The sequence below is a fragment of the Plectropomus leopardus genome, chromosome 15 (genome assembly GCF_008729295.1).
Source record: "Plectropomus leopardus isolate mb chromosome 15, YSFRI_Pleo_2.0, whole genome shotgun sequence".
In the NCBI taxonomy this organism is placed as follows: Eukaryota; Metazoa; Chordata; class Actinopteri; order Perciformes; family Serranidae; genus Plectropomus; species Plectropomus leopardus.
The window spans coordinates 19381306-19405157 of NC_056477.1; the positions used below are offsets into that span (position 1 = coordinate 19381306).

The 23852-nt window shown below is 39.4% G+C and overlaps 1 protein-coding gene across 1 annotated transcript; it reads right to left on the reverse strand.

Annotated features, from left to right (window-relative positions):
• Nucleotides 1-201: 201 nt before the first annotated feature.
• On the reverse strand, nt 202-22284 carry LOC121954297 (stonin-1). The gene is made up of 11 exons (XM_042501687.1): nt 22055-22284; nt 12423-14335; nt 12069-12271; nt 6331-6432; nt 6062-6185; nt 5769-5818; nt 4983-5076; nt 4306-4877; nt 1469-1708; nt 1223-1312; nt 202-1121 (listed from the first exon to the last, which is right to left on the reverse strand). Exons 2-11 carry the CDS (start codon nt 14251-14253, stop codon nt 1014-1016), a joined length of 3414 nt encoding a protein of 1137 aa, XP_042357621.1. The 5' UTR covers nt 14254-14335; nt 22055-22284; the 3' UTR covers nt 202-1013.
• Nucleotides 22285-23852: the final 1568 nt, after the last annotated feature.

Below are 23852 nucleotides of genomic sequence, written 5' to 3' on the forward strand. Positions count from 1 at the left end.
CATTTTTGATATTTTATGACATTTTTTCTGGCATACGATACCTAGATTTTTATGATATTTTATGGTATATTATACCATGATATTTTCATGACATGACTATAATATTGTTCTGACACTAGTACTATAACGTGTAAAATGTTAAACAAAAAAATGCTATAAAATCATAGTGTATTTTTTTGTTTATCACACTTGAAGCTGGTATACAAGAAAAGTAACTTCCCTTTTTTATATTTAAGAAAATAAGACATAAGGCTTGCACCAAAGAATATCACTGAATTGTGATAACACTGTCAATGTCCAGAACATTTTCAAAGGATTTGTCACTGATTTGTTGTTGTTTTGTGGACTGTATGCGGAGATTTCACACCACCCTTTATATTTTCTTTCCAGCTGTGAGTAACTTTTTTGAGTAATTAATAGATTTTAGTGTTATATTTTTTGGCATGTTCCACTGAATTTGTCGGTAGTATTTTCAACAAGAAAAAAACATCTTCGTTCGTTAGAAAAATGTTATGACACCAAGGGAACACAGGCTTTGTGCAGGATTGTACCAAAAAAAAGTTTTTTTGAACACAGCACAGTGCAGTTCTTTGTATTTGAAGCATGATTAAAGTCATTACAATGTTTGAAAATCAAAAAGCACATTAGGTTGCTTGAAAGCAACATGATCATGACAGAAGTAAAACACATTCCAGGTCAAATAATGTTTCACTCCACTAATGAAGAAAACAATTCTCAGCTTAGTATTATCCAACAGAAATTCGTGCTGTTTGTCTCGGTAGAGCAACGCCACAAGTAATTGGCTGTAAATGACATGCAGTATTGCTCTGATAATTACATTAACGAAAAAAACAAAAATAGCAGTGATTTTACACAGACGTGTTCTAAATGCCTGCTTCCTGAGCTAAAGTACACCACCAAGAGGTCTAAATTGACTAATTATTTTTCCCTTTTAAATCAGTTTTTCCTCTTTAAATGTGATTATCTGATGTCTTCAAGAGAGCTAAAGCTCATCACCACTCAGCTTCCCCAACAGCTTTAGAGAAGACATAGTCCCTACCTCCGTAACACATCACTCCATCTTTCAAATGAAACTTCCAGCGGTTCTTGCTGCGGTGAATCTGCAACAGAAAAAACATCGAACGATGTTAAGAGACTGTACTCAGCCCTGAGCTTTGTTGAAAGTCGAAGAATGGTAGAAATACAGCCAAAAGGTTCTTACTTTGTCATACTGACAAACGATTACATTGTCAGTGTCGAAGAGATCTGGGATGTCCTGCTCAATCACATCATCACCCGAATTCAAAGGATCCTAATCAATATAGAAAGTGCATTGTTAAAGTGTGCAGTCAAAGATATGCTGTTGCCTTAAATGACTGACTGAGGCACAGATCAGCTGGAGTTTTCCACACAGATGTTTTACTAACAAAAAATAAACCACGCTAAAATGAATATCCACCTCACTCACCTCTTCCACTACATTAGCGAGTTCATCGGCTTCCTCGCTGTCGTTGCTGGAGGAGATGCTGTTGCTGTCGCTGCTTACGTCTCCCTCCTGCAGGGCTTTGATGGCCTCTGCGTTGATTATACCCAGAAAGTCGTTCTCTTCCAGGGGAACTTCCTCTTCCTCCTCGATGTCAGAGTTCCCCGCAGGTCCATCAAGCTGAACGATGTCTGACAGTTCGCTGTAGCTATAGTCCAGGTCCAGCTGAGCAGTTTTTGTGAGAACAAACAGTTATGTCATGATAACATTCACAAAATTTAAGCATGCAGTCATAAAAGGTTTTGTCTTGTGCACACCTGCATTGGCTTAAGTTGATAGCACAGCACAGCAGTCTGTTTTACAGCACTCATGTGTTGAGGGCTTAGTCGTCAAAAAACTACAGTGTCATAAAGTTTGTTAACTTGAAGACTGACTTTATCAAGAATGGAAACATTAATCCTTTAAAACCTGGATCGACATCATTTTCTTTGTGCTGTATTCAGGCACCTTTTAAAAGTATTTAAACCTTTGAACCTAAAGCAAATAGGTTTGATTTCTTTCAAAAACATGGGGGGAAGGTATGTATGTGTATATATGTGAGTATGTGTGTATGTGTACATGTGTATATGAATGACTATGTACATATATATGTGTATGTGTGTATGTATAAATTGGGAAAAGGAGGGTAGGATTTGATAAGTATTTACTTCCCCCTACTCCTTTTCAGACAGTAAGTACTTCTGTTTGTTTACAGAATAATTACAGTGGGCATCTGATATTGTGGTTTTTGCTTATAATTTTATTTTCATTTGTTGTCTTCTTTTATTTGCCATGTTCGAATAAAGATCTAGAAAATTTGTTTTTTTTGTGTGTTTGTTTTTGGTTCTAATTTATAAGTAATTTTTATGTGTTTTTGAAAAGAATCAGAGTGGTCCAAAAATGCTGGTTCCCATACTTCCCAAAGTGCAACTCAGTGCCTGTCATAAGATGGGACTTACTAAAAACATTTCACCTTGATAGATGAGATTTTGCAGGAAGTAGAAGTGCAGACTTCAGCGAGCACCGTGACTTTCAACTCGTGCTCTACTTTACATGATAACCTGCGTGCACCTTTGTAAAATAAAGAACAAAAATCCTGAATTATTTTGGTTTGATTAAAGTTTAGTGGAAAAATATGGGCTCATTTTATCTCTAAAGCTTAGCAAAATAATTAAACTAGACTGAATAATGCGTACATACAGAATGACTATATAATTATTTGATGCATGTTGAGTATGAAAGCATACAGACTACACTAATCACGTGTCTCTATAATTTGTATATTTGGACTCACTTCAGTATACATGGAAACTGATAGTCTGCCTTGTGAGCCTGTTTGGGCTGAGCATGATGCCAGATACTGCTACACTACACTACACTACACTGATATCAGAATACAGATCCCCTCCGTTTGGGTAGATTTTTGTTGTTGGACATAACTTAGTTCATCTAAATGTCAATATATTTCAGTACTATTTAGTTATTCGTATTTTTCAGTATATTGTTTGATGGTTAATTTGAGACTTTTTTAGCAGTCAGGTAAATGTCATTTGAAAATCTGCAGGGAAATTTAACAACTCCGTTCATCAGACCCTCTCTACCAGATAAACATCCATGTCTTTTCAGAGACATACCTCCATTCTGAAACACCATTTGAGTGGGATAGTAAAACAGAAATAGCTTAACACTACTTTGTCAGTCTAGTTTATACAAATCTACAGTCGGTAGCTGGTTATTTTAGCTTAACATAAAGCCTTGAAACTCTGTGCCAGAATATAGTCAGGCACATAACCCCTTAAAAAACAAGGTTTTCTTAAAATTCAGTTTCTGTGCAGATTAAATAAACCAAGACATGTTAAAAAATACATTTGTGAGCTTTCGAGGTGCTGGAGGACAGATTTTGTAACCTTTGGACAGATCCAGGTTCGCCATTTTCCCCTGTTCTCAGTCTTAAAGCTAAGCTATCCAGGCTGCTGGCTCCAGCATATCTAGTGTACAGATATGAGTTGTATGGATTTTCTCATCCAACTGAAACTTTCCATTTAACAATACACATCTGGGGCTGTTTTTCACTTCCTGGTAGGAAGATTTGCTGTTAGTGATGAAAATCTGAGAAAATTCTTAGAACTATGACATTTTTCCTTGAAGTTGAGACCAGATCCTGGTAAAGATAGAAGTTATTCAGAGGTCATCTTAGCCCTTAAGAGGACTTCTAAGATGAAAAACTGTTAGGAGTAGGGAGGAGGAGTTTTAAGAGGTTTAAGAGTTTCTTAAGCAGATAAGAAAATGGCAAGAAAGACAAAAAAGAAGGAGAAATTTTGTCCAAATGCTGGATGACAGTGAGTAAATGAGATGCTACAAAGATTCGCTCCCATCAATGATACAATGCCAGAAATAAAGATGCACTAGGATATAGAAAAACTGGAAAAATTGGAAGAAAAAAAAAATCATATCGTGATGCAGTTCATTTAATTTCCTCTGGGTATTCACACCTTGCAGGCTCACAAAAGGGCGCATCTGTGACAACATATCACATCTGTTAAAAGAATGTGTCACACCTAGCAACAGGGTCAATCACGCCTCGTCACTAAGACAAAGGTTTCTGTCCCTTCCTTGTTAAGAGTTGCTCTAAGAATTTTCCTTGATCACTCCTAAGCTGCTGGAAATGTTTAGGCTAAGCTAGGAGCTATGAGAGAGAATGTTTGTGAATACCTCAATAACTGGCCTTTTCCTATTTCAGTTGGCGGTATTTGCTTAAATACAGAATATTCTTTTTAAATTACCCCAAGAACGGCCTCAGCGTGGTTGTCAGTCTTTGCAGGTGCTTGATTCCTCGCCCTCTCTGCCTTCTTCGTCTCCTCTGCAATCACCTCTTTGAGGATATCATCGATGTCTCTGGTCTTTAACTGTGCCGTCTGAGTCAAAGCCTCCTCCGTGCTGATCTGGAAGTCTAATAACTGACTGCAGGGAGAAGCGCTTATACTGAGGTTCAAGGGCTGTGGACTCGGCTCATTTTCTTCCAATGTGACCTCTGGCTCTGGAGAGTGGGCGCCCTGAAGCTGCAAGGTCTCAGCAGCAGGAACTTGTGGCGGCTGGGGGAGGCTGCTTTCCAGACCAGAGGGTAAATTGTTCTTTGGATGTGGCAGCTGTGTGACAGAGGAAGCAGTGACAGAGGAAGCAGTGACAGAGGACGGCTCCACCTCCTGAGGATGAGTGGCATTAGGTGGGACTGCTGCTGACTGAGGAGCAGGAGCTTCTCTCCGCTCAGTGATTTTCTGTGTGGGTTGGGACGCAGCTGCCTGACCTGCCGGGGCCTGGGTAACCACAACAGGAACATTGACCTTGTAAAGTTGACCTCAGTGAGAAAAAAAACAAAAGAGTGAAATGTTATTTCAGATCATTAATACAAGCTGCGAACTAAAACACATATAGGCCCAGAACAGCTGAAGTCATTACTTACCAGAAGCAGTTTGTAGAGTGACTCCTGCTGGTATCTGCACAGGGTAAGACAACCCAGCAGGGAGAGAAAAAGTAGCAAGTGTCTCTGAGTTGTTCTGCAATTAAAACATTATGTGCATAATTCAGCATATCAGACAGTAATTATTTACATGCAATTATTTACATTATTTACATTATACCGTTAAACAAGTCACAAGACAGTCTCAAGTCTATGAACTTAAGTCCTGAGTCAAGTCTGGAGTCCTAAAGTTTGAGTTTTGATTCTGAAACATGTCATTTTGTGCTTTTCACAATATGTAATGCCATTTTAACAGCAGGGGAAAAATAATTTATAAAAATCATGTATTCACTTATGTAAACAAATCTCTTAAAACAAGTTTGTCACATGATCAAAGTATAGCATATAATTAAAAAATCAAGAGGAAAAGGTGGTCCTTGGTGGTTCAATGCTCAAGTTCAACATTTACTTCAACAATTTGTGTCTAAAATGTATAATCCAATTAAGACAACTTGATTTTTTGGGCTTGGCTTCAGTTACAGATTAAAATTTCTGAATCTGAAAGCAATAAAAAAAAAAAAGTTATTAAAATTACAACACTTGAAATAGACATTACAAAATGGGGGTTCAAGCCATACAAATTTAGATAGATCGTGATGCTTTAAATTCATAATGTTTAAATGTCAACATTATCTAGCCTGTGCTTTTAAGATTAAAATGATTCCAATAGTTTTTTGCTTCCAGATGAGGTCCGGGAGGTGATATACTGAAAATCTTGATGGCACTTGCCTTGATTGGGAAACTGTGGATATTCTGACTCGTAGGGATCACAACTGAAGCTGAGGGCAAAAATCAGAGCAGAGCAGGTAATACAAAAATCTTCTGAATCACTTCATTCACATTAGTGCTCTGTGTGAACACTCATGCCGCTTATATTTAATTTGAGAGCTTATCTGCTGCAACTTTACACACACTGGAGTTCTTGTTTCCCATGCACAGGGTACATTTAAGGTAACCCAACTACTTAGATTTGTTTCATGTTTTTTGTCAGAGGCAGTTCATTTCAAGCAGTGGTGCGTTACCTGTGAGTTCTTGATCAGCCTGACTGTAGTTAGCAGGGAGCTGCAGCACAAAGTTGGATGAGTTGATATTATTTTTCCTGAAGTCTTCCATTGCTTTTGACTGCATCATCTTTGACTCCCAAAGCTGCAAGAAGACACAGCAGTCTGTCTGTCTTTGTGGTATGGCGTATACTTTCTCAATAGATGATCTAACTTTGCTGTAACTGACAGCTTGAGTCAAGATATGCATTATATCTATTTTTTTAAGAGTTATGTAGACTATAACTCACATGCCTCAAATCGTCCAGGACGCGGTCTTCAAGCCCTTCATCCAAAAACAGCTCCCTCATACTCTCAATCACATCATCAATTATGGACAAGTACAGTTTGGCCTACAGTTGTTCACAGAAACTGAAAGTCAGAAGCTGATCTGCTGCTTGTGAGGAAAAATTTATAGTATATTTAGAAGCAAAACACAAAATTACAAACATCATAAGTCTGCCTTTTTTTATGTTGCTGGTTGTTGCACGGTGGTGGAATGTAACTAAGTATATTTACTCAAGTACTGTAATTAGGTACATATCTGTGGTGCTTGTACATTACTTTAGTATTGTCAGAGGTAAATGTTGTACTTTTTACTTAACTACATTTATCTGACAGGCTTATCACTTTACAAATTATGATCTTTGCAATAGGCAACTATTTTGACAAACATTCAAGCCATTTTCTATTTTTAATAATTTTGAGATTTTTTCCCCCCAATTTTTTTTTTTACTTATAATTTTACCGGATTTTTTTTTGTGCGTTTGTGTTGTGTGTGTGTGTGTGTGTGTGTGTGTGTGTGTGTGTCCGTGCATTGGGTACTTTTACTGTTAATATTAAGTACTTACTTTAAGTTACATTTTCAAGGTTGCAAAGGAACCAAATACTTCTTCCACCGCTGCTTTTGGAAACTCACACATCTATTTTCTAAATATATAAAAAGCCCCCCTTCATTTCGGTTTACACTCATTTCTGTAGCCTTAACTATTTTTCTGTCTGAAATTTTCTTTTTCAGAATATATTAAACATCTTCCCCATATTATTCGCAAATTATTAAATTTAAATCGAGAAAAAAAAAACAGTAAAAATAAGTATCAAATGTTTCTGGGCAGACGTCTTCCTTGAAAGGGACACAAAAGTGGCTCACTATTCAGTTTGCGATACAGAAAGCCACGTGACTGCATTCATATGATTGATTATATTGCACTGAGCTGCTCCAATTTAAATAGCTTGTCTTTTTAGCTGCGAATTTATTAACGCGTATGTAAAGAAAATACAAACCAACACATCACACATACATTTTGCTCGTAGTTAGCCTGACCTTAAAGCAAAACCGGATAAAACTGCAGCGTTGCTTACCACCGGGCCTGAGTTGCTCAGCATGATTCACGGCACAGGTAGCTGCAGTCCGATGACAGTGCACTTCGGGAACATACTACACACAGTTCACGGTGAGAGTCAGATTGTTTTGCCCGCAGTGACTTGATGAAAAGTGCACTAACAGGTGATGGCAATCAGGCTCCACAGAGACATGAGAATCACGTGACCGAAGCTGAGACCTTCATGTTTGTTTGGATGAAGAGGAAGTTGTGATAATAGTCAGGGTTTTTTTTTTTGGTTTGTTTTATTACTTTTGTCCTTCATAATATAATATTTAATGGGTTTGGAATTTACTTATTTCATTCAATGAGGTGTAAATCTGTTGCTAAAGTGAGACAAGAGCTTAATATTAACATTGTGCATCTCATATATTTTACCATCAAAACAATTGTGACTCATTTAGCATGCACTAGTCACCAGGCATTTGATGGCACTGCAACAATATTATATCAGCCCCCACCCAAGGTGAAATGTCACTGAAATGAACACTTACTGACCCAGACTGGATTCAAAATGACCACATGAAGATGCAAAGGAACTGCAAAGACAGACAAAAATTACCACAAAGGGGACACCAAATAACTACAAAGGGACACAAAGTGACAAATAAGACTCAAAACTACCTCAGGAGAACAACAAAGAGACAGAAACATGCATAATGACAACAAACATGCAAAATGACTAAAAAAATACACAAAACTACCTTAAAAAGGCACGGAACCACAAAGAGACACAGAGACACAAAATTACCTCAAAACCCCAAACTATCTCAAAGGGACACAACACAAAATTGCCTCCACGAGACATAAAACAACTGCAAAGAGACAATAAAACAACCAATTAAAGGAAAGACAAAACAACCACAAAATCTTTGTTTCTTGCTTCATGAAGGCAATGGGGCCCATTGTCTCCTAATGTGCCAGTGTCCTGCAGGCCACTTTACATCCACCCGCAACTGAGATCTCAAATACCTCCTAACATCGAATATGGCTTCAGTACATGTAGTGGTTTAGTTGTCCGAATGTAAGACATCTGTTCTCAGAGAGATTCAAATATTTCTGTCCAGCAGAACCTTTTCAGCTCTGGTTCTCTGGCTGCTGTCGATAGAAAGGTTACACTGTTGCACATTTCCCACAGAGCCGCTGCAGAGTCAGAGCAGTGTCTGATCCTGAGAATGCACAATGCCAGGAGTTAAAAATATTTCACCCTTTACAAAACACTTTATTTTGAACTCAATGTTCGATAGATTCGTAGCAGCAGCAGCGGGCGCCGTGACCCCTGCTTCCTCCGAGCATCTGCTTGTAATGCTGGCACTCTTTCAAAACTGTAGGTTGAGTCCTCTGACGAGGATGAGAGTGCTGTGGCTCAAAAGCAGCAACATGAGAGTATGCAGCCCTGTGGATACTGCAGCTCACTGAAACGACCTGCCATTCAGCTGACACTTTAATACAAAGCTACTCTGGACCCAGAGAGAGGCTCTCCTTCTCTTTATTCCCATATCTAAACAATATTATCTATATTATGTCTATTTTACTAGTCCAGCTGGTAAGAGATAAAAAAATATTTGACAATTAAAAATTGAGACTGAAAATACCTAATTTAATCAATTGGGGGAGGGGATCTAAAACAGTAAAGTTAGTTAAGTTATTAAGAATAGTTGAAAGTATCATAATTGCTGCCTCGAACAAAAAACAAGCTGGCGAATAGTAGAAACTCAAAGCTCCCAGGTTGAGACTTTGCTGAACAATGACTCATCACCACAAGGTCCAACGTTAACATTATCGAGTTGAAAAACAGCAGCACTCTTGTGAAGCAATATCTTTGCGCGTGTAGTGTGTTCCTAATGAGGCAAATTCAATTTAGGGTAAGATACTCCACTCCTCCGTACCTGTGCACAATCACAGTTAAAATCAAATCAGCATGTAGCACTTGCACAAAATTATTTCCTGTGAATCTGTTGTCATTCACTGAGCTGCAGTTTGTCACTACTCAAGGCTAGATGTCCATCTCTAAACAGAACTGTGATGATGAGAAACGCTGGGTGGAATGTTTATTCAACTGTTTTGCTCCTTTGTTCAATGAAATATTAGTGGACAGTTGTAGCAGTATATTAGCAATACTGATTGTGGTGTGTCATGCATGTGCACTTCTCCTGTTCTCCTTCATTGAACAAGTATAAACTAAATTTTGCTTTAGCTGGAGTGTGTGGCAGAAATAGACACTTCCAAGTGAATGTCTGTGAAGAAGTACCATGAGTCATTCAGCATTAATTCAATTTTTACTCTTGACGTACATAATATCCAACGTAAGCCAGGTACCTCATACATAAAGTCATCACCGAAGGCCTTGTTTTCTAAGCTTCGCCGTTCCTTTTTTTAACCAACCTATTCACAACCCAGAGGCAGAAAGATCACATAATAGAGATTTGATTCGTTTAAATAAAATTACAGTCCTCCAGAATACAACCTTTATATATATATTTAAAGGTCAGCTCGAGGTATGCAACCCAAGTAATGAGTTGTATTCATGTGAAAAGAAAATGAAATATTGCATAATAAGTTTCAGACCTCATAAGTTTGAGTACAGCTCTAGCTACAGTATAATGTAAAAAAATGTCCTTAAGGTGGCTGATTTCTGTCAGTCCTTTGGGGTTTATGGTTTCAAACTGCAACTGCTGTTTCACTTCATGGATGCACTTTGTATTTGGCAAAAGCAAGACAGTTACCCTTCAAATATAACATTAATTTGTAGCTTTTGGGGGCAATACACTTGTGAGAAAAATGATTTAATTTTCCGTTTGTCTCATGTTGCTTTGAACCTGCAGAGAACGGCAGCTAATTGGCATTGAGCCTGCATCAATTCAGCCAAATTGCCCTAATAATTGTGATTAATTTACTTCAGACAAATGCTGCCGTGTGGGACTCAGCATGATGTGACCCACCTTTGAACCAGATTATTAGTGCAGGCATAATTACATCACCATAGTGCGTTTCCACATTGCTTTGTTTGTCACTTGCTTATTGTTTGTCACTTACTTAATGATACAAGGGGATGCCTACATACGGACTGCAAAATATCAGATATGCAAAATACAGAATCAAAGAATAATAATGCCACATACTATTGCGTACAAATGTCGATGATTCATACCTAAACTAATAGAAATATGAGAACAAAAGGGCCTGACCCCAAACATATGCTGATAATGATTTTTTTTTCTCAAACACAGTGAATATTGCTCATTACTTAAGCTGTTTATCTCATGCAGCCTGTTTGGCGTACATTTTTTGAGGCTGCCAATCATTCTGGAGGGCAGTGCAGATGATGCAAATGCAAGCTTATATACAGTACACTATAAACTGTAGCTGTACAGTTAATAAATCTATTAAATGTAAAGTGCTAGGCAAAAGGACCATGTTAAATTGTTTATTAGGTCTAGACTAATTCAGTCTCAGTTAAAGGATACAAAATCGGTTAACCTCCATGAGAAATACTACCAGGCTATGTGTAATTAGTTGAATCTGACTCCGGATATAAGCAGAAAGTTCTATATCACCCTCTTTTTTTTGTTCATTTGTCATCCCTTTTCACCATGAAGATGATTTGGCAAATATCTTGGACCAAAGGGATAATGTCCTCTTCAGAGCTTCTTTGATAATCACTGTGTCATACAGCCAGACTGCCTCTGTGACTCTGTTTCAATCCATTTTTTCTCCACCTCCACCTATAAAACACAAAAATGAGATTAGTAAATAATGGTCTTTTCTCTGTTTTATATTTAAGAAGTATTTCACTGCTGGTAAGATGGTCCTTTTTTAAAAAAAAAAAAAAAGTAGTAGAAAGACATAAATACTTTTGAAATTTGTGCTACATGACCAGACCAGAAAAAAAAACACTCATGAGGCAGAAACCCTACAACTACCAGGATGAAATGCACTGTACCAGACCAATAAATGCTCCCACTGATAGTTGGCAGAATGCAAACTTGTCGGTTTAGACACAGGAAATCATATGGCAGACAACTGGTAATGAACAATCTTGGAATACAGCCAAACAGTGCACTAAAATATGTTTCTGAAAACATTTAAGGTGCGAAATAGGCAACAATCAAGAATCTTGGTTAGTTCAGTTGATGAGTGCTGCTTAGTTTTACAGTGTTTTTGGTCTCTGTTTTTACACTACAGGAAACGGTATGACCCTCACTCACTTCCTCTTCACAAATTCTCGTATTACAGCTAGAAAGTGCACTAAAATAAGTTTTCCTAAGACATTTAAGGCGACAGACACAGCAACAGAATCTTTGTTCTTGGTTCAATAAGCACTGCCTAGTTTTTTGGTGGCAGGCATATGAAAATGGGGAAGTACAATCTATTCTTTAAGCTACAGCCCTAGAGCCATCAAATCACATTATCCAGCGGATTTGAGCTGAAAGATGAGCTGAGAGATTTGGCCGCTGGTGAGACTGGAGTGAAGTTTACCACAGTTGATGCACACAAACTACCCACATTGTTATGATACAAAAAGCTGGTTGAAAGTTTTCAAAGTATTCCTTTAAGTTTGGTTCATGCATTGAGCAAGATAACATTAGACAACTGAATCATCTCACCTGACAATGGTAGCGTGTCCAACTGGTCACGTGTTTCTGCGGCTGGATGTCGTTCGCAGTGCCCAGTGACTTCACCCTGGTCTGTGACACAACCGCGCCCATAATTTCACATTCCATCGTGACAAAAGGGTACCAGTCATTTGGGATCTCCTGATCAGATCCCAGCTCTAGCTTGCAGGAAAATGAGTGGGGATGATCCACCGCTGCAAAGGAGAAAAACAAAAGTCACTTGTAGTTAAAGGGTCGCACCGCTGAGCGGCAAACATACTGTACACATGCACAGGAAGCAAAGAAGCTAATGAGAAAATGATTTTAGGATGTAGGGCAGGGCTAAATCGCTCAGAAATGTGTTACCCATATTCTTGGCGGGCAGTCGGTCAATCCTCCACACGACGGCTGAATATACATTCTCATACTTGACGGTGCCGATTGTCACCTGCATGACAGGCTGTGAATCTGCAGCGGTGACAGCACCCAAGCAGGCATTTCTGTTCATACGGGCCTTAAGAGACCTCTGTCGCAGCAAGGCCACTGTCTGCGTCACTTTGACCCAGTCGCCTGGCACAGGTACACGGATCACTACATTCTCACACAGTGGGTACGTGTCAGACACCCTCACTGAGGAAAGGAAGGTGGCTGACATGTTAAGAAAGGCCTGGAGCTCCACATAGGCACCTTGAACTGTGACAACAGCTTTGATCGAGAAGGGCATTTCTGTGCAACCCAAAACTGCCGTCTTATATCGCACCAGCTCCACCCTGCACGCTTCCGGAGGCGAGAACTTTATCAGCCTGGACCTATGGTACTCTGTCTCATTCACACATTTGTGAAAACAGCAGTCTGCAATCTCCATCCAGAGTTCACCATCGTCCTCAGACCCATAGGCAGAGTTGAAGCGCACCAGCCCGAGATCATTAAGGGCAAGAAAACAATCCCCTAGTCCATTCAGGAAAGCCAGACAGTGAATCTGGGTGAAGGATGTCCGCTCCATGACTTCTCCAAACTTATCCAGTTGTACCCAGATATGATCAGTGATCTGCAACGACAGCTCCTGCTCCTCGTAGTGCCGCCTCTGCTGGTGGTGCAAACACAATCTGAAGATTTCCTCCTCTATGGACACCACCAGGTCCTCCATGTCGTCGTGTACTGTGGAGCCAAACTTGAGCAGCTCTTCTGCCTCCGCCTCGTGACTGACCTCCAGCTTGGGGTGGTAGCGTTTCTTTTCTGTGTATGAGAAATGTTCCACCTTGACCGAGAGGACTTTGCGGGGCTCGCCGTAGCTTTCCAGTTTAAGATCCGACAGCCTGCATTGGGGGAGAAGCTGGAACTCCTTGAACGGCTTCTCCAGCCCTTTCTCGTAGTACATCTGCAGCACACCTCCCGGCAACAAGCGGAGGTAGATCGGCCCCCACTGTCGCGAGGACATGCGGTTCTTTTTTTCAGGAATCCTGAGCAAGACAGACCAGCCGTCTCTCTTCTGGCTACGAAACAGACCCCGAGGAACAAACTGAGAAGAACCCTCGCTCAACACCTCGCTTTTGCAACTTGGCCGCCTCTCTCCATCTTTTTCTGTCTCATGGTCCGTTTCTGCTCGTAGGCCTTCCAGTTTATGGCAGACGTAGGAGAATGAGCTCTGGAAGTGATCACGCGGAGGCTCATTGCCATCTTTGGTCCGAATAAAGAAGCGTGGTAGGCTGTTGTCAGTTTCTGAGTCTGAGGAGGAGCTGTCCACATCTGCGCTGTGTCTAGACCCATCCCAGAAGGGATTATAATGTCCTGAGTTTCCCTGGAAAGAGGGGAAAGGGCTTGGTCCATCTGAGGTTTGATGCGGGGCCTGTGGTGCAGGAGAGGGGACAGAAGTGTTCGGCGTGCTGGAGAAACTCCGAAAGAAGTCGTTTTGAAATGGGGACGCATTACTAGGTACCCCACTCACAGGAGTGCAAAAGGGCGTGTTATATGGTACACAGGAACTTCCACTAAGACTCGACGTGCTTAGAGGGGATTCCAGAGAGTTATTGAAGCTCCAGGAAGTATCTCTGATTGGAGGAAGAACTAATTTCAGACCATTGGGACGCGGCACTGACGCTTTGATAAGCCCTGGTGACTGCAGGGGCTTCTGAGGTGGTGACAGGGGTGTGTTGTCATCTTCAAACGTGACCCAGTTTGAGTGATTTGTGGAACACATGGCTGAAGAGGCCTGAAGACCAGTTCAAATCAACAATCCCTCCTTTGTTAGATTACCTGTTGTCCCCCTGAGGCCTTCTCCTCTGCAAGAAAACAAATGAGAAAAATTAGAAAATGAGAAAAAGTTTGTCTTAAAATTCATTTTTTAATAAGGAAAGTCTTGAGATTTTCCAGAAATAGCAGATCTGTTCTCATCTGAAAGCTCGAGCAAGTACATTTATTAAGTTAGTAGGAAAAAATAGAAAGAGAGACAGTGAGCTCCTGGGGATATAAATAAAACATATTTCCTTAAGGTACCCCATTAAAAGTTAATGAACGACTGACCTTGAAAACCTGGAACACGTTTACATATGTTAACACCATAATTAACTGAAGCTCCCTTGATGTAAACACTGAAGCAAGCACTCTGCAGTTCACTGTCAGAGAAGTGGCAGATTTTCTCTCGGTGAGCACAGATTAGAGCGTGTTGATTTTTTAGCTTTTGGAGAATCCTTCACACAAACATTTATTAACTGAACTGCCTTGAGAGTGCATGATCAGAATAATGCAAACAGCGTTTTATAGAGTATCAGCCAACTTTATGCATATGTGAGCAGTAAAACAAAATCCCAGCAAATATATTCTTCCTTTATTAGGATCATTTGTTCAAGCAATACTGAAAAGGATACAGCAATGTAGCCTTTATTTTCCCGGCAAAAACTTTATTTAACAGTAATAAATACTGTCGGGCTGAAGAGTGGGGTATCAGTCTGTATACATACATAGATATGTATTAGTCCTTTTGGATAAGTAAAGTGTCAGATAAATAAAAATACAACTATATCATAACAACGGCACCAAAAAAAACATCAACAACAGGGCGCCTTTTCATAATTATATTCACCACATATCTTTTTAGGGCTCTATTGTCAGGAGTTGCAGCATCCTCACACACAGAGGTTATTTTTTTAGAGTTATTTTTTAACAGTGCAATACTAGTAGGTACAAATGATCTGTGGGCCTGGTTGGGTCGGAGGACTGGCACAATACACCGTCTGCCTGGCGACAAAACTGAATAGGGGATCTCCTGACACTGATACGTGTTACAACAGTACTGTCATTCCTCACATATTAATCCTAAATGATATATTCAGACTTTGTGCAACAAAACCTATTGTTGAAAATATTGCTTCCATTCACTATGAAAAAAATCACTGCAGCGGTAATATATTTTTAACCACGCTAATAAACAGGGTTTCCACACATCCTATTTCAAAACTTTTGACTTGACTTTTCAAGGACCCGTAATCCTTTTTTTTTCTTGCATTCCTTTTCCCCAGTGTTTTTCAAACATATATGACTCAAACTTTATTTACACACTTCAACAAGCTGGCATACATGAGGGGAGAGACAGTACAAGTGAGAAAATAAAGAAGTACTGTATATGTGATGGCATGCAGAGGATCCCATGACTTTTCCAATACTTTGTTTTTTTACTATTTCTGTGACTTTTTCAGGCCTGGAAAATGCGATTATGATTTTCCATGATTTTGCTAGGTTTATCATGACTGTGGGAACCCTTTTAATAAAGGATGGCATTATCTGTCAGTCTGTTGCCTCCTTGGTCCAATGCCATAGTCTATCACCAAATACCTGTAAAACTAATAAGTTAACATATTTCCATCAGCCTCAGCTTCACTTTGTGTTCAGCACCTCTGTACAGCCTGATTTAGTTCATCTCACAAGGAGTGCAGAATAGGACACAGCGGCCGCTTTTATTCTATACTATGTTTGTACTGTAGGCTTGAAAGCAAACAGTGCTGTTACTGTTATCTTGACACATGGGCGAGGCCCAGTGCTGTGATTCTGGTTGTAATTCCCAACAATACACTGAGATTTGCACTACAAAATCTATCCTAACTTTGGAAAACAAAAAACTGGTTTAAAGGACAAAACTTTGAATCCACACAAAATCTTTTTAACAGGTGAAAAACTGTTTTACATTCTGATATACTGACACTAGCTTTCTGAGAGGAATGTGATGCACAAAGGCACTGTGTTTTTAGCAGCTCCTACTGGAGCAGAGGAAGAAATGTTCAGAAGAAAAAGGAAATGATCCTGTTTTCAAAGGGAAAAGTTTTGGAAGTTCAAAGGTTTTGTATTGCAAATTGATGAACTAAAATGTTGCATTTCAAACATGCTGTACTTCGAAATGAGCATGGCGTAAATATTTCATTGCAAGCCTGATCTAAAATGCATGTGAGAAAAGTTAGCCAGATCCTGCCTCATTAACCAGCATCACGTCAACTGTGAGAACCAGGTATAATGTGGCACAGCAGCTACTACTGCATGAAGTTTTGGGAGGGAACAAAGTTGGTTAAATGTGTACGGCACCATGAACGTTTCATCCTCTCTTGTATTAGATCTGCGGAGCATATTTCAATGTTTTAAATCTTGTATAAGTGTGGGAAATATTGCAAAACAACAACGGTATTCAGGCTAATGAGCCAATGGGCAGAGAGTTAACACGCTGTAATAATCTTCACACAATCTTGCAGCTCATTTTCCAGCCAGTCAATCACAGTTTATCTTTTGATGTGCTGGCAGCTCAACATCAGGCTCACAGGCCACAGAGAAGCCACTTTCAAAATGCTAGAGCCTCATCTCCTCATAAAAAATCTTGAAAAAAAATAATTGAAAGCAGAAAGCCTCAATTACAGCCTCCCTCCTCCCTTCAAGATCACAGCCATGACTTGCATGAAGGAGACATCCAGTGGCAAGTTCCTCTAGCTATAAATAAACAGGGAAGTGGGGGCTCTTCTTCGGGCGTAGTGGATTGACAAGTCTTCAGTCAAACACTGAAGAACATCTTTCTAATGAGCGGATGTTTGCAAAGGCACACTAGACATTTCAATGAGTTCATCCCGCCTCTCTGACTTATAGAAACCTCCCGCTTTGGTTCAAAAAGAGACGGGCACCGAGAAGGATGAGATCTCCATGCGGGGTATCTGACAGACTTTCAAACTAATTCCAAGTCTGCCGTTTCTTCCTGGGCTCTGTATCAGGCAGTACACAAACGAGACGCTGCTAAATCTACACAGGACAAAAGAATACATTCCACGCATTCCTCGGGGACAAGCAGCTTTGCACACAGGAAATACCAGCCTGCAATATCCATGCGAACTGACAACAAACATTATCTTAATGTCATTATATCAAAAATCAAAAAACTGCACCCAATAGTAATAATTTCTGGTTTGTCTGGTTGTTTATCTCTGTCAAGCACGAGGAAACAGCAACAATGAGTGTGGGGATTAAAATAGGCTTATTACAGTAATAAAGGTCTATACAAAACCAATAAAACCAATCTGAGGAAATACTTTCACACCTTATTTGTCATTGTTACAGTCTCAAAACTTGGGAGGTGAAGAAAATACAGAGACCTATTTAAGTAATGCAAAGACAAGAAGTGCAATATAAAAGTGCAACTTTGCTCAAGTCTCTCTAAAGCCCCTTTGAATCTACGTGTTTGTGTGTGTGTGTGTGTGTGGGGGGGGGTATGCTGTGCTGTTTTGCTGCTTTGCTGTTCTGTGTAAAGATACAATCGTGGATTGGGGGAGACAGACAGTTTTCTCGCCTTTGAGCCCCTACGGGAGGTAGTAACAGTGCCGAAAGAGAGTCTGTATAAACATGCCTGCCAGCAGAAGGATGAGTGTGACATTTTGACAACGTGTTATGTGTAAGGCCAGAGACTGTATGAAGATGGACAACATGACAGTTCCCTCAAAATGTAACTTTTCACTATCTATCGCTCCCTGGTGTTTGTCTGGAGTATAGGTCATAAAGCCCGCCTCTCCATGTTCGTGAATTGGGCATAGGCCAAACTAAAAACTCAAAGTACGTGCCACAGAAATTTTTCCCAAAGATCGTTGTTTCGTTTTTTTCACTGAAGGTAGTTCTCATCACCCTGATGTTTGTTCAGGTGATCGTTTTTATGATAAGTTTGGTTTTAATGAATTATAACATTATTCAAAAAAGGGATTTTCCGCCATGACTGACAGCTGTGACAGCCAATCTGTGCGTTCGCATTCAATGGAGCTGCTCGCGATTGACTGGACGCTTGTTTTTGTGGGAACTGCCTCACTGTGATTATCGCTACTACGCAGAATCCGGCTCTCAATGACATCACCATCACAAGATGGCAACGCCTGTAGCTCGGATATTTTAACCTCACTTAAGCATAGCGGGAGTAAGTGGGGGTGTGTCGTCCATCTATGTGTACGACCCACCGCGGGAGATTTAAAAAGCACCTAGCAGCTAACTCAAAGAACAGTGGCTGTAAATGTCCAAAAACTAAAACGAAAACAGAGAAAGTAAATCATTGCTATTGTCATGTTATGCCATTGTTATTGTTTATAAATCTTTGCAGATGTATATTTTATACATCACACTAGAGGTCGGCGCTGTTATGTTAAACATCACGCCTCTTTTGATTCAGCGATGCCGGGATGCTATCTGAAAACACACACTGGGGCGGCACATTGTGTGGTTCTGTGTAAAAGTGCAAAAGAAGCATAAAGAAGGGACTTAGTAACATCCATAAAGTGTGATTTCTAAAAGGGGCTTTACAAACATTGTTCAGGTTTGTTCCCATTGAAATTGCAGCACTGCAATTAAGACAACGCGTGGGTTAATCCCAAGTATTATCTCCGATTTCATCATTACTGTATATTACCGTACTTACATAAATGACTACATGGTAAGCAAAATAACACACACGCCCCATGGACAATTACTTAGTCTTAAGTCGCTTAATTATAATTATGGTGTCAAACTGTGTAGTCAAACGGGCAGGTTCATCAGCTCTAAAACACACCGATCAGCACTCTGAACTAAAACTCCAAACAGATCCAATCACGGGTGCAACTGTCAAATCTGTTAAACTGCAAAATGATCTAACGTGAATATCGCGATTCTAGAATAATGTGACAACTTAGCAGAAAACTAATGGAAAATTTCAATCCACAAAGAGGAACAGAAATCACAAGCTGATATAAACCCACAGGGATATGAGAAAACATATGCTGCATCTTGGTATTTAACCTCATATGACCCATCTTTACAGCAGTGATTGTAATAATCATTTACTTGGTGATTAAAGTCCATTTTCACAAGGACTTCTTGTCATTTTGTATTTCTCTACTGTAATTCCTGTTATGACAGAAAGGACAGATCCCTTGATGACAGGAAGCAGCAACAGTCGCCAGACAAATGATGACTGATAGGAAACTATTGTGGTTGAACATTAAAAATGCTGAATATAAAAAATAAACCTATCTGAACTTTAACTTGGCATACAGATGCTTCCTGACTAAATGAGATGAGTTCCTGTTGAATTCTCTCGATAATTTCCGTGTTCTCACAATATGGAGAGGAGTATATAAATAAACAAAATAAGACACCGTCCCTTTTCAGCTGACGGGAGAATACTACTGTTGTGACCACAATGACTATGTAATCTAGTGCAGAGCTGAAAATGTGATGACCCATTTCCAGTGGCAACACACAGGGCTGTCTGCAGAGCGAGCTCTTTTCTCCCATCAAATAAAGCAAAAGGGAAAGTTTGTTTGCAGCTGCTTTCGTCTCCTCACACCTTTACACACTGAATAAAACGATGTTATGATGGCATTTATCATTCCAGTTCAGAAAAGCATGACTGGGAAAAATAAGAGAGAATGAATGGGAGACGTACGTGTCAGCTGAAGCACTTTTAAAAAACTTTTCCAAATTTGCACTATATGTATACTTAAGCAGTCGTGATTCATTTTAATCTCAGACAGTTTGGGGTAAACTAATAATAGCCTCATGGAAAACATGTATTTCATATATATTTTAGTGCTTCCTCAGAGCAAGACTGTAGCTTTTGAGAGAAGTAGTAGAGACGGCTGCAAGTTGCTACAAGTTGTTAAAGGCTTAAATCTTTAACTCACCTAATAAAAGCTGGTGAACTTTTTTCTTTTTTAGTGGAGTTTGTCTTGATTTATCATCCCTCTGACTTTTGTTTTAGGCTCCCCATTTATTTATCATTGGACAATGTTATGTGTTATATTTATCAGACTACTTAGCCTACTTGTTTATAATTTTTACTCATTATAATACCTTAGTGGCGAAGTACTGAAATGTTAAATTATATGTCATATTCGGCTGCAAGCAAAAGGATAACAGCATTTTCCAGATTTTAATAGCCTATGCTATGATTCATTAACGTTTTCTCACATTTTTTTAAATGAAGCTGTATTAAGTTTGGAGAGAACACATTTCAACCCTCAATCACTGTTTGTCATTTGTAAAAGCAGAGGCTCAAATGCAACGCCTGACTTCTTCCATTCAAATAAATGTCGTGAAAGTTATATCACATTTTATCATCTTTAAACCGTATGATTATTTGAAGACATAAAAGTTTATACTGTATATAAAATCTGGTTGATCTTGTCCAAATAGTCTCTGAGTAAATGATCGAAATGCAAAAAAAATGTTCTGACTGTCCCCTTTCTCCCGCAATAACACAATCTTCTCTTTACAAGTGAAAAGCTGAATTTGTGAGCTATAAAACTGCTCAGTTCAATACACTGTGTTTGCTGCTACAGCCTTACTTGGTTTGGGAACTTTTGGCTGCTTTATCCTTTGAACCAAAGCAAATTGGCCTGGCAACAAGCAGTTTAACAAGAAATTACCCAACATAAGCAAGAAATTACTAAAACGCTAGTTACAAAAAGACCTGAACATTTGCACACACAGTTTCATTAAAAGGGATCATTCGAATTATATAACTTCAATAACGTTAGAAGTTTTCTGGATAAATTTAAAAAATAATGCTCTCTCTCTGTCTCTCTATTTCTCTTTAAACTAATTTTCATGTTATTTTCTTGTCACCTTTGCAGTTTATCTCTTGCCAAGTTGCTAATTGCCTTTTTCTCCTCCGAGTCTTTGAAACAAATCAAACCACTTTGCTCAAGTTTCAAAGACTGAAATGCTTCTGAAAAGTGTCTGAAAGAAAGCTGATGCTGATCCAGGTTTCAAAGGGTTAATGTTGGATAATATTACTTCATCTTGTAGATAGGCCTATCCAATTTAACAGACATTTTTCTTTCATATTTTTCTCTTTAACTGTCACTTGTGAAAACAGTGGCTGGTCTAAGTTTAACAAGTATTTTTTTTTTTTTTTTTTTTCCTCAAATACACAACACATTCATGTGGCCGCGCGGGGCCACAAGAGTGAGGCCTATTTCCAAAGAATGTTATCAACACTTGCAAATAAATTGTATCCGTCTGGTTAAAACGGATTTGAGACACGGTTGCAGTGTTGTTGCGGCGCATTCTTGCAGCGTGGGGTCAGTAAATGCCAGACAGACACACGAGTTACCGGTAAACGACCTATTTTTTGTCGCCCGCAACAACTCCGGCTGGAGAAAAAGAAAACACAACCAGCATGCTGTCATCCACAACAGAGCCAGGCCCACGTCCCGCACAGAGAGGCCCACTTCTGGGATCACTCCTGCGCCTTTGTGCTGATAACAAGTCTGAGTAAAGTTGTCACTCACACACTTTTCTGTCGCGCTCTACTTTGTGAGCACAATATACGCCATTCACACACACACACACACACACACACACACACAAGCCGAGCCACGACTGACAACACACTGAGTCAACACTGACGAAGAGTGAACCAAAACAGTTTAAAGTCGTTTCTGGCGGTCGTGAACTATCACAGCTGTCTCAAAAAACAGACCAAAGTGCAACCGGGAAACTGAAATACTCACAAATTCACAGTGGTGCTTCACTAATTCAGGTCATGACTTCTGTTTCATGGACGCGGCTGTACCCCTGATGTCGGCCGGTTTTCCTCAAAATGGCAGAGTGTAAATCCTGGGAGTTTTAACAGCGCGGCGCTTCCCCTCCCGAGTTCACGCAGACTGTCCTGCAGCGGGACACTGCAGGAATGAGCACAGCCGCGCTGCGTTCACTGCTGTGGGAAATGTCGCTGTCAGCTGAGAGAAGAGCACATCACGGCAAAGCAGAGAGGGAAATATTCACCTCGAGGGGAAATAATTAAGGAAACAGGCTTATTGGTCACATCCACGGGTTTTGAAATAAACAATACATATGTGCTTTAATTCAAAAAAACATTTTTTTTTTTTTTGTTGACACGAGAATTCTGCTATGGTCGATTTGATACATTTTCAAAGGGGAGGTTTTGAAGGTAGTGAAACAAAAACTAGACATAAAACTATAAACATTACATGTGCCCAGGGTTCCTTTACATTTTCATTAACAAAACTTTTTTCAAGGTCCCACACTAAAAATGTTTTCGTCTTGCCCCTTAAAACATATCAGATTCAAAGTGTAAACAAACATAATTTGAGAGAGGGAATAAAATGTATCACATGTAACCACCCGTTTTTGAGCATATTTGCATCTTTTGGGGGGGTTGTTTTGCATCCATTTTGGGGTTGTTTTGTGTCTATTTTGGGGTTGTTTTGCATCTCTTTAGGGTCATTTTGCATCTTGTGGTTCTTTTGTGTCTCTTTGGGCTCATTTCACAACTCTGTGGTTGTTTTTCTTCTCATGGTTGTTTTGCATCTATTTAGGGTCATTTTGGATCTCTTTGGGGTTGTTTTGAGTCTCTGTGGTTATTCAAGGACAATAAAAAAATAATTACACACAACAACATTCCATGACTTTTTTAAAACTTAACATGATTTTTACTTATTCCCTGACTTTTCCAGGCCTGGAAAATGTGACAGCAAAATTCCATGACTGTTCCAGGTATTCCATGACCGTGGGAACCCTGTATCTCAAACTTTAATGCAGTGGGCCCATGTATAGCATCTAATTTTGGCCTAATGGCAGTGTTGCACCTCTGCAGATTCAGCAAGGGATGGACCTGAATAAAGGGTGAAACATAGAGGTAAGGGAATGTTCATTATTTATGAGATGGGAGGCAGTGGTGCACATTTTTTAAGCACTGGGGAGGGAGTGTGTTTTTTTTTGTTGTTTTTTTTTACAAGACCCTCAGAACCACCAAACCTGCAAGTGGGTTTGAAGACATGTTTTCTTTAAAAATATAAAAAAAATCACACCATTTATCATAGCCAGGAACTGTGAAATACGGTTATTTGAGGTCATGCATATTTCTGTAGTAATTTGAAGCTCAGTCCCTTACAATAAAACATTAATTATGCTCATGAGGAATAAAATGGGTTGTTAAGAACTACCCATGTCACTTAATTGTGTAGATTTATATGTAAAAACTACATCTTTCATATTTTTTTTGTACTTGAAAAGTACATAATACAACATTTCAAGCAGGATATTTTGGAAGGTCACTTTCCCACTGTTGCATGTATCTTGTATGTTGTCATATTACTTCTGCAGCCTGTTTCTTGAAATACAAAAATGAAAACCACCAAATTATTCTTATTATTTATGGCCAATAGCTCTTAAATGCAAAAGTAAGTGCAGTTCATTACTATTTTGCCCTCTGAAGCAATGTACCAAGAGTATTTGAAAGCATCATGAATTAAACTAAAATGACACAATGTGTTTTTCCTTCCAAAA